The sequence below is a fragment of the Nanorana parkeri genome, unplaced genomic scaffold (assembly GCF_000935625.1).
Source record: "Nanorana parkeri isolate BGI_ZX_2015 unplaced genomic scaffold, ASM93562v1 scaffold1402, whole genome shotgun sequence".
Taxonomy (NCBI): Eukaryota; Metazoa; Chordata; class Amphibia; order Anura; family Dicroglossidae; genus Nanorana; species Nanorana parkeri.
The window spans coordinates 96,102-111,148 of record NW_017307670.1 but is presented as its reverse complement, the minus strand read 5'-3'; the positions used below and the strand labels follow the sequence as shown (position 1 = coordinate 111,148).

Sequence of the window (15,047 nt, the reverse complement as noted above, 5' to 3'; positions counted from 1 at the left end):
TCATACCTTCCATTCTGCTTAGTGAAAATGTGAGTGGACAGCTGTTGCCCTTGCCAGTCTGTGATGATATATGGTCACTTATATTAAACCCTTGGGTACCAATGCAAAATGCACTTACCTTTCAGCCCCTGACCCTCTCAATTACAGAAAAAAAAGCTCATTTGTAACAGTGAGCAGATGTCGCAAACTGGGATCTGCAAACTGTTCCCCCCCCCCCCATTTGATGGCCCATTCATAAAATGCTGGTTGCTGTGTGTAGCCTGCATTACCCCATGGAGTTCTCTCTGCTTAATGCAGCAAAGAGAGCTCCATGATTGGAGGAAAGCCAGTCACATGGCTTTGAGAGATCACATACATGGGCTTTCCTTCCGGCTTTTTTTGCCATGTAGTTTTATTGGACTCTGCTGGCTTGAGACTCCCAAAGGCAACAGAGCACAATGCACAGTTGTAAAGCATATTGCTGTGCTTTATAAAAGTGTACAAAGCTTTTAAAAAAACAAACAAAAAAAAACAATGGCAGGGCTGCGGCATACCTACCAACATTGTGAGATGAGATACATCACAGCATGAAGTATGTAGGCAAAGGACATGCTCCTGTCACGCCTGCAGAAACATGAACCATGAGGATTATTGCACAAAAACTATTATTGTAACCTACAATTACTTTTGTTCATCCTTCGCCTTTATTTTGGCTTTTAACAATACCAAATTAAATACTTTACAGGTTAGATAAAAGGTTTAGTATAGTAAAATACTTTTGATAGTTAAAGGAGAACTATGGGGTTAAGGCTTTTCCCCATAGTTCTCCTTAGGGTAACGGGAGGACACAAACTAGCGTCCTCCCGTCACCCTAGGTTCAGTATACCGCGAGCTTTAGCTCCCGGTATACTGAGACACCGCAGCTGAAGCGGATCCCGACAATTGTGCTGGGATCCGCCCAGCTGCGTGACTGACAGCTGGCTCTGCCTATCTAGAGGCAGAGCCAGCTGTACCCGCCCCCTCCCCCGTCCATTCCGCCAGTCAGCGCTAGCGGAGCGGAGGCGGGAGGGGGGAATCCAGCCCCTCCCCAGTCACGGCAGAGAGCCATGACAGGATCGAGAGGTGAGCGAACGCCGGTATGTTTTCGCTCACCTCCCAATCTACTGAGCCGACCTGTGACAGTCTCATTGTCACAGGTCGGCTAGAACTATGAGGTGATATTAAAAAATACATTTTTATAGAGATCTATACATCAGTCCAAAATGAGGGACAATTAAGGAAGAAAGTGAGACAGAGGAATTTTTGCCTGAAGAAGGAACAGTTGAGCGTTCTGAAACCTTGCTATGCATTGTGAGACCTGATTGGATGTCAATAAACAAGGGCTGACACTCTGAACTCAGGAGTGCTGGTGATTTCTTCACTTATTATTGGTTCCAAAAGAGGGACAACCCCTCCAAAATATGGATAGCTGGCAGGCTTTGCTGTAGTATAGCCATATCGCTGCTTTTAAACCAGACCCTAGTCGAGGGATGAGCTCAGGTTCCTCCTGAACACGGAATGAAGCTCCTCCCATGGTGTCCAATCAGCTGCTGGTGGGAAAATCCCCACCAGCATCGTGACATAAGGAAAGGGGTGGGGTGCGATTATGTTATTGACCTTATATGGCTACACAGCCCATTAGTAGTTAAATGACCTAATATGGCGATGTGGCCATATATGGTAAATGAAGTCCGCACAAGCATCCCACCTCTTTGTTTATGGCCAGCTGCTTGGCGGGGAATGCTCACAGCTGATTGGGCGGGAGGCCTATGTCACTTCCATGTTCCGATGAGCTCAGATCGCGTTTGGTGCAAACCTGAGCTCATCCCTACTTGAAAGCAATGAAAACTAACAGGGTTATTCACAAAAGGGGGAAGAGTTTGGAGAAGGCAGGAGAAGTGAACAATCTAGGACAGCATAGCTGATTTGGAACAATTCTCCAATTCAGCTCACTTTCCAGTTCAGCTATTTTGTCTTCATCATTTTGTGAATAATCCTGTAAAACTCTGGAGAAAAATATTGCAGATGCTTTCCCCACCCTATCCTGGCTGCCCTGGTGATGTAACTGGGCCTCACCCTGGAATAATAAGAAAGGTCAGGACTCAGGATCCCACATTTTGCGAGAAGATGCTCCAGGGCTGTGCAGGAGAACATTGTCAAGAGGTTTGTGATCCTCAGATTTCCCAGGAGAAGGCCCAGTGACATCACCCACAATGGCAGATTGAGTGTAAGGTTGATTTTTGGTTGATTTTCGGTTGATTTTTCAGGAAGTAGAGGCAGCAGAGTAAGAGGACTTTGCATTTTCTTGCAAGGTCCGCTTTAAGTTGAATAGTCGTTTTTTAGCTTGTCCCTTCCCTTTTATATCTCTGTGAATAACATCCTGATAGAATCAAGATTTTGAGCCAAATCTAGGTCAGACGGTAAGCTGCAACTTTCTGCCTGTTTAAACTTAAGTAATGTTCAATTTTTCTGTAATACATTTCTACAGTACACATTTTCTCTGGCCAAAAAGACACTCAGTAAAATAAAATAGGAATATTGCTTCTAAAATTGCTGAAGCTTTATACAATTAATCTATAATTTGATATTTCCAGGAGTTATAAATGACTGCAGATTTCACCTTTTCCACTCAAATGTGCATTTGTGTTAAATTGGTTTTGCTACGCCGTATTAGATAAGGTTATTTAAAATAAAGCAGATCAGACAGCCTGAAAAGGAGGAAACCAAGAGCTCGCTTATTAGATCTTCTGTAAGGAACCCGAAAAGAGGTCACCTATTTTAAAGATCACCTGTCATGCATACTAGTGGAGTCAGCCATTTTGGAGCTCATGCATTATTCAGTTATTGGATTCATTAGGAACCAATTACATCACTGAAGCACAAAATGGCTTTTTATTCTACAAAACAGCCTCCACGTCTTCTCCACAGTCTGGTTTCTGTGCCCTCTGGTTGGCTTAGAGTCCCAAAGCCCACATCGGGTGTTGTGGTGTGTGCGGCATAGATATACTGTAAATATGTACTAGCATATTATTTAGTAGCGGTGGCCACCAGTCTGAACTCTCCCCAGTCTCAGCCTATAGTCAATGGAAATTTCTGTGTAAAATCACAGTATGTCTGATAACATAACAGCATTTTATGTGTAGTAGTTAAATATTAAATTTGCAGTGACAAACCACATCCCTCAATAAAATGACAACCATTAGGAAGGAAGCCATCCCTTTGGTTGGGTTTGTCCACTTATAACCTTAAGGAGGAACCTTAGAATCTGTGCCCCAAAAAAGACAGGCAGAAGGCAGACTTGTCACCAGTATTGCCTGTGGTCTCCCAGCAGCTTATCTTTTTTCCCCATTACTGATTTACAATGCCTTGTTCTGTCCCATGTCTCTGTATGGAGGTGGCCATCTTGGTAGCGGCAGGGCTTTGCTTCCTCATGCCAAAGCCTCCAGCAAGGAGAACAATGAGCAGCACAGTGATTACGTCACCAAATTTCACTACACCTTATTTCTGAGATCATCCTCATATTTCTGTCCTGCCAGATTAAGTGCAGTACCCATCAACCAATCAACATCAACATCCATACTAGTCTGATGTCAGTAAAATGAATTCAGATTGGTTGCAATGGTTTACTGCACTTTCCACCTTGCCATATTGGAGCAAGCTCACCTAAGTGCCAACTGTTTTTTTCATTCCGGGAACAGTTCTTGGTTTGAAATATTTGTTTTTGGAAATGTCCCAGGTATGAAAAACTGACCATCTGTAAAATCCATATTTCTGTTGCTGTGAAATAAATGCATATGGACAAGCTGAATTTAAATGTATATGACAAGCTTGATGTGTATGATAAGATCCGACTTTCAAACTCAGCAGAAAAATGTTCTGGAAATAAATCTACAAAGCAATGATTTCTTTTTCTAGGATCTAAACCCTTCCCTCCTTATCAGTGCAGAATGCGGTCTTATCAAAATGCAGAACTTTTCTACATATTCACATCATATATCATGTCATATTTGTGTGCATAACTGAATAGTTACCATTTTTGAATATTAAAAGTCTCAAGTGGTATAAACTTTTATTTGACTTTCAGATCTGGCAGTGTGGCGGTTCGCTTGAAATTGTGACATGTTCGCACGTGGGACACGTATTCCGAAAAGCCACTCCCTACACCTTCCCTGGCGGTACAGGTCACGTGATCAATAAAAACAACAGAAGATTAGCGGAAGTCTGGATGGATGAATTCAAAGATTTCTTCTATATTATATCACCAGGTAAGTGTCCTGCATTTAAAAAAGAAGCAACAGTCTCATAAAAACTTTGGATATTGTTTTAAAATAAGAAGCTACAGGTTAGATTGTGTTCTTGGGTTGAAATACGCTTTAGCACTTTAACAATACTTAACTCCTAACAGTTATTATAACCATGACACTTAACCCTACTCCACTTTCATCCTATGTCACCCCCAGTCCTAAGCCACGCACTAAATAAACTCTACCACAACTCTTGCTACCTTAACCAAAATAGCCCCAAAAACTAAATTAATATTTAAAGTATAACTGAAGCCCCAACTAGCTTTGGATAGAGTAAGGGAGGGGTATAACCCCTGTGAGCTTTTTTGCCATCTGTGTCCGTTGGGGAGACTTACCCTAGGAAGTGAGAGGAAATTCCTTTAAAGTAAGGGAAATCTCTAGTAGTCAGCAGGGTTAACTCACTTGGATCTCAACTGCGGATAACTGCTTGTGGTTCACTCAGGGTATTCACAGATACGATTCTGGTATACAACTGAAGGTTTCACTATAAGTGTGAAGTTTCCACCAAATTTATTAACTCAATTAAATACACAGTTCATAAGATGCACAGGGTTAGAATGTCTATCACGTACCTAAAGGGGAGCCTGAGATGACGATCGCTTGCTGCTCCAGTCCAAACACCCCTGGATAGTGGGAACAGGTGCCTGAGGGGCACAAGTGCTGGTAGGTGTAGATTCCTGTCAGAGCTGCATGCAGGTTGCAAGGGTTTTCTAGCAGGATGCAGTTATAACGCAAGAACCTGGAAGCAGAGTAGAGACAAGCTGGGTCAGCAACAATCTGGCAGCGAGGTATACAATCAGGAGACAGGATGTAATCAGAGGCAGGCCTGGTCAGTAACTTGCAGGCAGAGAAGTACCAGGAAGCAGGCAGGAGAGAGGTCAAAAACCAGCCGAGGTCAAGGAGTATGGAGCGGGAGCAGAGGTCAAACAAGCCTGTTCGGTAACGGATGATTGGATCAAGAGTACAGGTTTCAGGAACAAGGGACAGGGTACAGCTGAAGAGCAGTCAGCAGGTAGGTCAAAGTGTCTCAGCCTTAAATAGCCCCATTGGCGCCATCATTAGGAACGATCATGTGCGCACGTCCATGCGCACGCCGTGGAACGCGCACATGAGTGTGCGCACACCCAGGCAGAGGCATGCGGCCGGGCACAATCCCCTGTGCAGGACGATGCATACGAGCATGTGTAAGTGCCCCTCCAGAACTCTGGCCACACAGGCTGGCTCTGGCGTCATGACAATGTCTGAGTTTATACTGCTGGTATATAGTAGTCCAAATCAGAATTGCATTCAACTAAAGATTCAAGTCACTTAAAGACACAGTTCATGATTAAGTACCGGTATGCATGATCAGTGTGGAATATCTACTTGTGGATAGGGAGTACACAACTGAGTACACAAAGTCACTTGGCTTGAAATAAGTGTAACTGAGAGAAGTTCTTATAGACACAGTTCATGAATATGTACACAGAATTAGTAAGGAGGTATACCTGCGATTGAGATTGAAGCAGGTCCGACAGACAGCATCAGGCATTCCGTAGTCGAAGTACACAGAATGGGAACTGGAATTCCTGAGTAGTGAAATATATCCTCAAGGCTGAGTGAGAGCGGTTGCTATTGGAAACAACACACAGGAAACTCACTGGCCACGCTCCTGGATGAACTGCAGGATTCCAGGGTAAGGCAGGATTCAGCTTTGGTGAAGTCTGACTCCAAAGGAAGTTGCACAAGATTAAGGACGCAGAGCATTTACAGCTCAGGGGAGTTCAGGGTGGAGAGCAAGTAGGAGCTGCAGGGAAGCCCAAGGTATACAAATTCCTGTGAATTTGCAAAGTAAGTGGAAGTGGTGAGAGAGCGCTCACATTGCTTGCACGCCTGGGAATTGAATTCCTCGGCTTAAGCCAGCTAGGACGGCGGAGCTGCATGACCCTGGTTGTGAGTCAGAGAGGGAGGCAGCCCCACCTGCTGGTGCCGGAATGAAGAGAAGGTAAGTATGTTACAGGGGTCACTAGAACTAGTGTCCACATTGGAAGATTTCCCATCTATTCCTGTTTTGATGACAACCCAACATTTTCTGTCAGTTATCAGAGTCACCAGGACAATTAGAGAGGGTGAATCTCCTTAATGGGGACACAGACAACAATAAAAACCTGGCAGGTGTTCTAATCCCTTTTCTACTCTATCCAAAACAAAATAAAATAGTTCAGTTGCTTTGTAACATTTCTTCCTACATTATTGGCTGATACTACCATGTCCATTCTTAACAGTCTTGCACCAATTCGTACTGAAGCTAAAATCGCGGACCCTAAAAGTGATGATTCACCAGTAATGAAGTAGGACTTATAGATAAGGAGGGCAGATGGGGAAAACACCCATATTTCTATACTGAGCGATTTCCTTGAATTGGGTTAGATGAGCTCTGTTGCCCAGGCACACTAGGAGACATGTGAAGCAATGATAATATGAACAATGTAAGAGAGTGTGCCCCCCTGCAGAGCTCCTGTCTACTGAAAATTTATTACAGCGTCTTTTATATCTCTAAATTAGATGGATATAACTATTCCCACAAATGTAAAAATTTAAAGGTGAGCATTTTGTAAGCAGTAAAGATTCTCTTGTTGGAAGTATTACATATTAAGGGCACCTGTTCAGAGATCAAAATCTTAAAATTGAAAGCAGTGTTAAAAGTGCCCGCTTGTACCTTCATTTATATTCATGAACTCTCCAGGAGGTTCAAAATGCAAATTTTACCTCTTCTCATAGCAGTAGTCTGCTGCCCCACACTGTGTGGTGTGAGCCCCTCTATCGGTTAGAGTGATTTATGGCATTGAGGGATGTAGAGGGCTGGAGGAGCGTAGTATGACCGCTGACTTTGAATTTGCATATTAAGCACACAGCATTCTCAGAATCCTGGGGTGCTCATATGGCTGCTTTTACATTTTGCCTTTAGTTTTCAGTCTTTCATTAGCGTAGGTTCACTGCAACAAGTTATAAACGTTAAAGAAAAAAGTCTTAGCTGCATTGCTCGTAATTACCTATACGTGATGAAGAACATTGAAACTGAAATTGTTAATGTTGCAAGTTTGAGCCCAGCTTAGGGAAAGTGTGATGTAATGTTCTACAGCAACATATACCTCAAATAGGAAAAGAGATCCAGTATAATTTTAGAAAACAGCCCTTTTTTGGGGACAAACATTCAACTAGTTGTAGCCTCCTGAAATGTAATTTTTTATTCCCATGTATGCCCATCTCTCCTCATCAATATGTAATAGGCATGAAAGTTCACACAGAAAACAACAGACTCGGCACTTTATGTAGGAAGCCTCCTTGTTAACGTGGACCGAAAGTCTAAAAAAAAAACGTGTATAGTACCACAGGTGACCCCACAACATAGCTAAATGTGGAATACAACATTGCATTGCTAAGATATATACAAAATTGGGTACTTGCCACTTCCTGGTCACATGAAGCCTAGTTCACTGCCTTCCAGATGCATCTTCGGAGATTGATGTCATTAGGCTTCCTCTCTCTTATCTGTCTAGCCTCCTATGTTATTTACCAGAGGAAACCATCTTTAATAAATCTCTGTTTTGCCTGATCCCTCATAAATCACTGCATCTCCAGATCCCTTATAAATCTCTGCATCCCCTGATGTCTCATAAAGCTCTGCACCCCCTCATTTCTTATAAATCTCTGCATATCCTGATCACTGATTAATCCCCCCATCCTCTGATCACTGATAAGTCTCTGCATCCCCTGATTCCTTATAAATCTCTGCATCCCCTGATGAATCAAAAGATGTCTGCATTCCCTGATCCTTTATAAATCTCTGCATCCCATGATCCTTTATAAATTTGTGCATCCCCTGATCCTTCATACATTTGTGCATCCCCTGATCCTTCATAAATCTGCATCCCCTGATAAAATCTCCGTATCCCCTGATCTCTTAGAAATCTCGCCATCCCCTGATCATTGATAAATCTCTGCATCTTCTGATCACTGAGAAATCCCCTGATCCCTCATTAACCTCTGCATCCCCTGATGCCTCATAAGATATCTGCATTTCCTTGTGCTTTATAAATCTCTGCATTGTCTGATCCCTTATCAATCTCTGCATCCTCTCTGCATCCCCTGATAGCTCAATGTTTTCTCCTTATTTGCATTATTGATATATATATTTTATGTATGTATATATATATATATATATATACAGTATATATATAGATAGATTTTTTTTAACAATGGCAAAATGGTTTTAGGATGTTGTCAGTTACTGTAAACGGAGCAATAGAAAGATATAGTCAGAGAACCATGACTGTATAATAAAGGTGAATCTCCTCACTAAAAAACTTTGGTTGTTGTTCCACTTTTATGCTCTTGATATAAGAAAATATATTTTTCTTATGCATAAATGAAAGTTAGCTCTATATTTTTAGATAAAAAAAAAAAATCATTGTTGGTTTAAAATAATTGCTCCCAGCAGTGGAATAATATATTGCAAAGCGGGAGTTTCACAATTCTCGGTTAACTTGTGACAGTTTTTTGCATAATTTTCTGTTTTAATTACTGCAGGTTAAATAGAGTTTACACTCTCTCAAGTAGGTTACACAGATCTGCTTTATTAATTAGCAGTAAGCCAGAGGAAAATATTTAAATACAATTAAATGCACCATTCAGTGCTCACTCGAGCAGAACTTCTTTAATGTAAACAGTCGTCTCATCCTATATGCAGAAGTGCAGTGTGCAATCCAGCTATTTTCAATGCACAGAAGTGTAAAGTGTATGGCGTCTGCTCAGAGCAGTTTAGTGGACATAATTCTGAAATTGTAATTATCATTAATTGATTATATTTGTATGGGCTGCACTTGTAAAATACAATGTAATGTCAAAGTTAAAGTAGTCAAAATAAAAATCCATCAGTAAACTTCAAGTCAATAAAACAAAAAAATCGCTGGGCGGTAGGGATTTTTGGCAGAGGAAACATGCAAAATCTTTTTTGACAAACAAAAATTATTTCTATGTCCCCTGACGATTTTCTGTGTACACTGTACTGTGCACAAGTGCCATGCAATATGCATGCTCATTGCTCAGTCCATTGACAGTACTTCTAAGATATTGTGAATGGGCAGGATGTCAGGTAGATTGTACCTCATTTGTGCATGTGCAGGAGTTACATCATCAGTGGCCACCCAATGGCCAAAGAGGACTTCCTTCTGAGAACCCGAGGAGATGGCGGCAACGTGGGACAAAGCTGAGGACTGAAGACTGTTCTAACAGCGCTGTGACCTACTTACCTTACAGTCTACAGTCCACACTTGTAAGGTAAGTATTCCCTGATGTGCAAGGAGCAAAAAACAAACATACTTCCTCTAAAGCTAAAGTGTAGTATACGCATATAATATCTTCCTTTGTTCCCTCCCCCTAATCAACATGCAATTAAAATGTTTCAATCAAATAACTTTGTCTTTCAGGAAATACCTGTTTTGAAACCCAGTGTTGTTTTCACTCGGTCTGTTTGCTGCTTTCTGTGTCTGACTTTTTTCAAAAGAAAGTATATGAAATAACACATCCCCAGATCCCTTTTAGATGTGCCTGCTTCTCTCTGTGGCCACTGGGCGCTATGCATTCTGCTTATTGGTTGACTGGTTGTAGGGATGCCGGGGATGTGTTCTCTCACATAAAGCTGGAGAACAAAATGATTAATGCAGAGAAATGGAATTGCGTGAGTGGGGGTCAACGACAGTATGGATCATGGGGAGAAGTCATTAATGAATGTTGGAAGTCATTCAGACAGGGATTGAAGGTGAATTCAAGATAGCTGCTGCAGCTTCAAATAGTTATAATAAGGAGATACGATTTACAGGGAATTGAGAATTTGTAGTTGAGAAGATTTGCTACAAGTGTGGGAAAAAACGTAGCATCGGAGATTAGCTTTGGAGTAAATACATACTTGGTCCATGTTGGTGGTTCATAACATAGGGATGCCACCGGTCAACATAACAGGCCCCCCTAGATCAAGACAAGCAGTTAACATTTGCAGTGTGGGGGTATAATATCCTGCAGTTCCTCTTTAAGAGTCCCTATTCTGACTCCGATCGTTGTGATAGCGAAATATATCCCTTGCTGAGACCTCTATGCCTGGCCTGTATAAGCAGATATACTCACTGCGGACAATCCTCGTCAGATAGCTGAACTCGTCAATACCGATTAATTCAAAAGAGGTGTTTATTCTTTACAGCAGATGATAGGAACAGCAGATGAATGGTGATAGTATTGTGCGGTCAGAAAATGATGCCTTTCCTCCGTACTGTGCAGATTATATGTGTGTCCTGTTACATGTGGCTTGCTAGCTTTGCCATGACACAGGAAGTACTGCACACAGGAAGAAGGGTGGGGCTACATACAGAGAGGAAATACATCGTAGACATCACAAAGAATCACAGAAAAACATGTACATTACAACAAAAGGCCACTAGATGGCAGCATACTATAACACATGAATTTAGCTATGAGAAAATAGTTAGGCAAATCACACTATATAAATTCTAACCTATATAACAATGCTAATATTAACTGAGGCTATGCATCTCATATTCTATGTCCCTATTGGGGCGGCACAGTCCCTGTCACCAGACCATTCAATTTAACAAACATCCTACCATAGGATTATAGGTGCATGTAAGGTATTTTATGTACTTGGTTTACTTGCAAAAGCCTTCCTTGTGTAGACATCCAAAGGTCCTGAGACTGCTGTTGAGCACCGCCATCTTGGACATGATGTCTGCAGCCACAGCAGACTCAAAGCTTTCACTTATTCTAGTATTCCCCTTCACATATTTTCTGGCAGCTACATATACAGTTGTGTATGGAGGTAAGGGAGCTGGGCCACCACCAAGAGTAGTTAGACACTTACAGGAGAGGAGGACTATGACATGCAAGGAGGGAGGGGCCTGTGCTAGGGAACTGACTCTTCCTGAAGTAGTCACATTTTCTAGCAAGCTCAAAGGCACATTTCAAGTGCATAAAAACAATGAGGGAAATGTATCAAAACTGGAGCAGACAAAATCTGGAGCAGCTGTGCATGACAACCAATCATCATCTCATTAATTTTCAAACCTCAACTGAACAAACTGAAAAGAGAAGCTGATTGGTTGCCATGCACAGCTGCTCCAGATGTTGTCTGCTACAGTTTTGATAAATTCCCCTCAATGTATGCAAAGAAAAACACTGTGACTACGCATTTAAAATACTTGACCTTTCTTTGCTATACCTGAAAGTTGCTGACAGGATCTCCTTCAGCCAAAAAACTACTTGCTACTGTATGTCAAACATTTATTGAAATTTTCCAAGTTTCACATTCACTGACTCACAGCAAATTTACCATGTTATAAACTGGGTGAATATTGCTGGTTAATGTTCATGACCAGCTAAAGTGTTAGGCTCGGACAAAGAAAGAAAAGCTAAATAAGGAGGAAAACATTCTTGATGACAGGGATGATTCACACTTATCTAGGCAGTCGAATATTGCTGATACAAAGTTTCACTGTTCAGGCAGTCCCCGAGTTACAAACATGCGACTTACATACGACTCCTACTTATAAACGGAGGCTATTACTGTACAGAAGGGGGTCCCAGGCTGCAGCCAAAGTGTACCGTGCAGCACTCCAGTAGTTGTAAAGCTACCGTGCTCATGCCGGCGATGAGTGCCTGCCTTTTTGGGTCTGGTTCTTAGTACTATACAGGAAGTTGCCTCTTGTTAGACGTGCAGACGAGGGGTGCCTGCCTCTTCTTCTGGATCACTGTGAGGTTTTTACTGCTGTCTGTATCCGCATTAGAAAGATTTAATCTCACTTCCTGTTGTGATCACAGGAAGTGAAAATCTACCCTTAGGAAGGGAAATTCACTCCTGTAAGAGTGATTATGGGAAAAAGGTGTCTCCACTGAAACTTTATCACCAATCCTTGTTTCCAAGACATCCCAAAATTTTCAAAATCCAATTGTCACAGGGAGAGAAAGTGACGTGAAATCTTCTGAACAGGAGATTACCTGTTCCAACTTCTGCTCCATATACTTACCTTGTGTCTCTCCTCATCTCCTGGCCGAACATCTGAACAGCGCATGAGCCTGCTCCAAGATCCTTTGCGGCCGCCCGAGAAATTTTCAAATGTTCGGACAGGAGCGCGTGCCGGAGACACAGGTAACTATTAATCCTTTGAAAAAGTTTTTTATTAAATCGTTTTGCATATATCTACTGCTTGCTAGCAGTAGATATATGCAAAAACATGCAAGGGTTTAATAACCCCTTAAGAACAAACCTACAGTCCCTATCTTGTTTGTAACCCAGGGACTGCCTGTATAATGAGTTTTCCAAGGCTAATTGTTCAGGAATGGATATTTCTATTATTACTGATGTGAGATGTTTGCTCAACACATAACAAAACATATGTTTATGCCATTTTATTGTATCTAAGATCAACTACTGTAGCAGCAAGTGATGAAATTATGCACAACTCCTGGTTAGTTACTAAAAAAGACACTTGGCAGATATTTCAGCAAATTATTAAAAACACATTAAATAGCGATTTACTTTTCTGTTTATTGATCACATCACTCCTTCTGCCTGCTAAGTGTGTATTGATTCATGCCTGGAGGAGTACTGAGCAAATGTTTACCTATAATCAATGAAAATTAAATCTCCACCCTCCAGCGTAATTGTGTGTTCAGACTCTTAATTAGTTACTGTTGCTTGTTTTACTTTAAGAATTTAAAGCAGAGTTTTAGATACACTTGTGGAAAGTCATTAACTTATCAGTGCATCTCGGAATACTCGTACTCCCTTCTAAACCGTATCGCTATTTTCTATCCTTGTAGCACTGTTATAGTCTGTAAAGCTTTACGACGGGGTATACAGTAGGCATACATTGTTAAAGTAGAACAAAAGAGACAGCGAGCGGTGTGTAATCATCCATTCATCAGGCCCCCACTCCATGTAGAGCCCTACCTCCTAGATAGGCTTAACTCAGTTGTGGCGCTTCCTTCCCTACCTTTTGTTCTGCTTTGACAAACAACGGACACCCAGGTCCGCAGCAACGTGAAGCAGCACACTGAGTATTCAACCTCCCAGCCCACACCTCCCTTAACCCCCCCTGCAAAAGTCGCCGGGAGTCTGTTTAAACAGCCCCGATGCTGGCGACGTACACTGTACGTCGTCAGTCACGAAGGGGTTAAGCCTGATCACACAGGGGGCAGCTCCACACGGCAGGGAACTTTCATATCTATACAAAAAAAAAGAGCGCCCGCTCCATGTGAAGAATCATTTATTAAATGAGGCTAAAAATAGGTAATGTACTCACAAGCAAACATGTAAACCAAGCGTATCCAATAGTTCCTTTCTATGGAGTCTTAACAGTCCATCGATCACCACAGCGCTGCTCGTTCAGCTCACAACGAAGCCGCAGAGGTAACGCGTTTCTGGGGCATGCCCCCTTCCTCAGAACTCTGGGTGCTCCAAGCCCAGACGGACTTTTACACTGAAAGTCAACCGATCCTGACCTTTCATTCCTCTGGCCAATCAGAGGTTTTTATTTTCAGCCAATCACAGTACACTCCATTCTGCCTACAGAAACAACAGACTTGCGGAGGTATTTTCAATACGACTGGATCTAAATGCTAATAGCCAATTTGGATCGGACATTCGTCTGCTAATGATGAGCACGGGGCCTTTGTAAATTGAAAGAGTTTTTGTAGGTTCCTAGCAATAGCTATTTAGTATGATTAATCATGGTATACAAGTCTTAATATCATAAATTTAGTAATTCTAATATTTTTAATTGTTTTAATTAAATAAAATGTATACAGGTTAACAATGTCATACAGGTCTCATCAGGCCTTTGTTGTATAGGTGAATGCCGCTGTGACAAATTAATTATCAAGTTATCAAATTACTGACTATAAGCGGGAGAAAATGAAGTGCTTGTAATTTATTCCTGAGTACTTGTCTATTATTATATTGTATATTACTGTGTATTCATTATTTTTATATGCGCACACAATTGTGCGATGTTTTATAGATATATTGGAATAGAATGCCAGAGATCGGTATCCATTTGCGGTCAATTTCAATTTTAATGTTGATGTCTTCAGAAATCTTTTAAAAATATTTTTAAATATGTTGTTTCAGTTACCATCGGCTACGCCAAGTACATTAGCAGACAAGTGTCCGATCCAAATTGACTATTAGAAATTTAGATCCAGCCATATTAAAAAAAACCTCTGCAAGTCGGCCGTTTCTATAGGCAGAACGGAGTGTACTGTGATTGGCTGAGAATTAAAACCTTTGATTGGTCAGAGGAATGAAGGGCCAGGATTGGTCGACTGTCAGTCTAAAAGTCTGTCTGAACTTGGAGCAGCCAGGGTTCTGCGGAAGTGTGAGTGCCCCAAAAATGCATTAAACCTGCCACTCATTGCTGAAAGACGTCTTCATTGTGAGCTTAACAAGCAGCGCCTAGGCGATCGATGGGCTGTTGAGCCTCCATAGAAAGTTTACATGGTTTACATGTTTGCTTGTGAGTACATTACCTATTTTTAGCCTAATTTAATAAACGGTTCTTCACATGGAGTGGGCGCTCTTTTGTTTGTTTATTTGTATGTACAATATCTTGAGCTGAGCTGGTGTACGTGCTAAAGGGTCAGTATATATTAGCTATAGGTGTAGCCTGGTGGGCTTAG

The 15,047-nt window shown here is 41.7% G+C and overlaps 1 protein-coding gene across 5 annotated transcripts in view; it reads left to right on the top strand.

The window, feature by feature from the left end:
• Positions 1 to 15,047, top strand: part of GALNT13 (polypeptide N-acetylgalactosaminyltransferase 13) — a 219,951-nt gene that overhangs the window by 146,024 nt on the left and 58,880 nt on the right. For all 5 annotated transcript variants that reach the window (XM_018569808.1, XM_018569807.1, XM_018569811.1 and 2 more), the window contains one exon: positions 4,103 to 4,283. In XM_018569808.1, the coding sequence (XP_018425310.1) occupies positions 4,103 to 4,283 (181 nt within the window). The remainder of the gene's footprint in view (positions 1 to 4,102; positions 4,284 to 15,047) is intronic.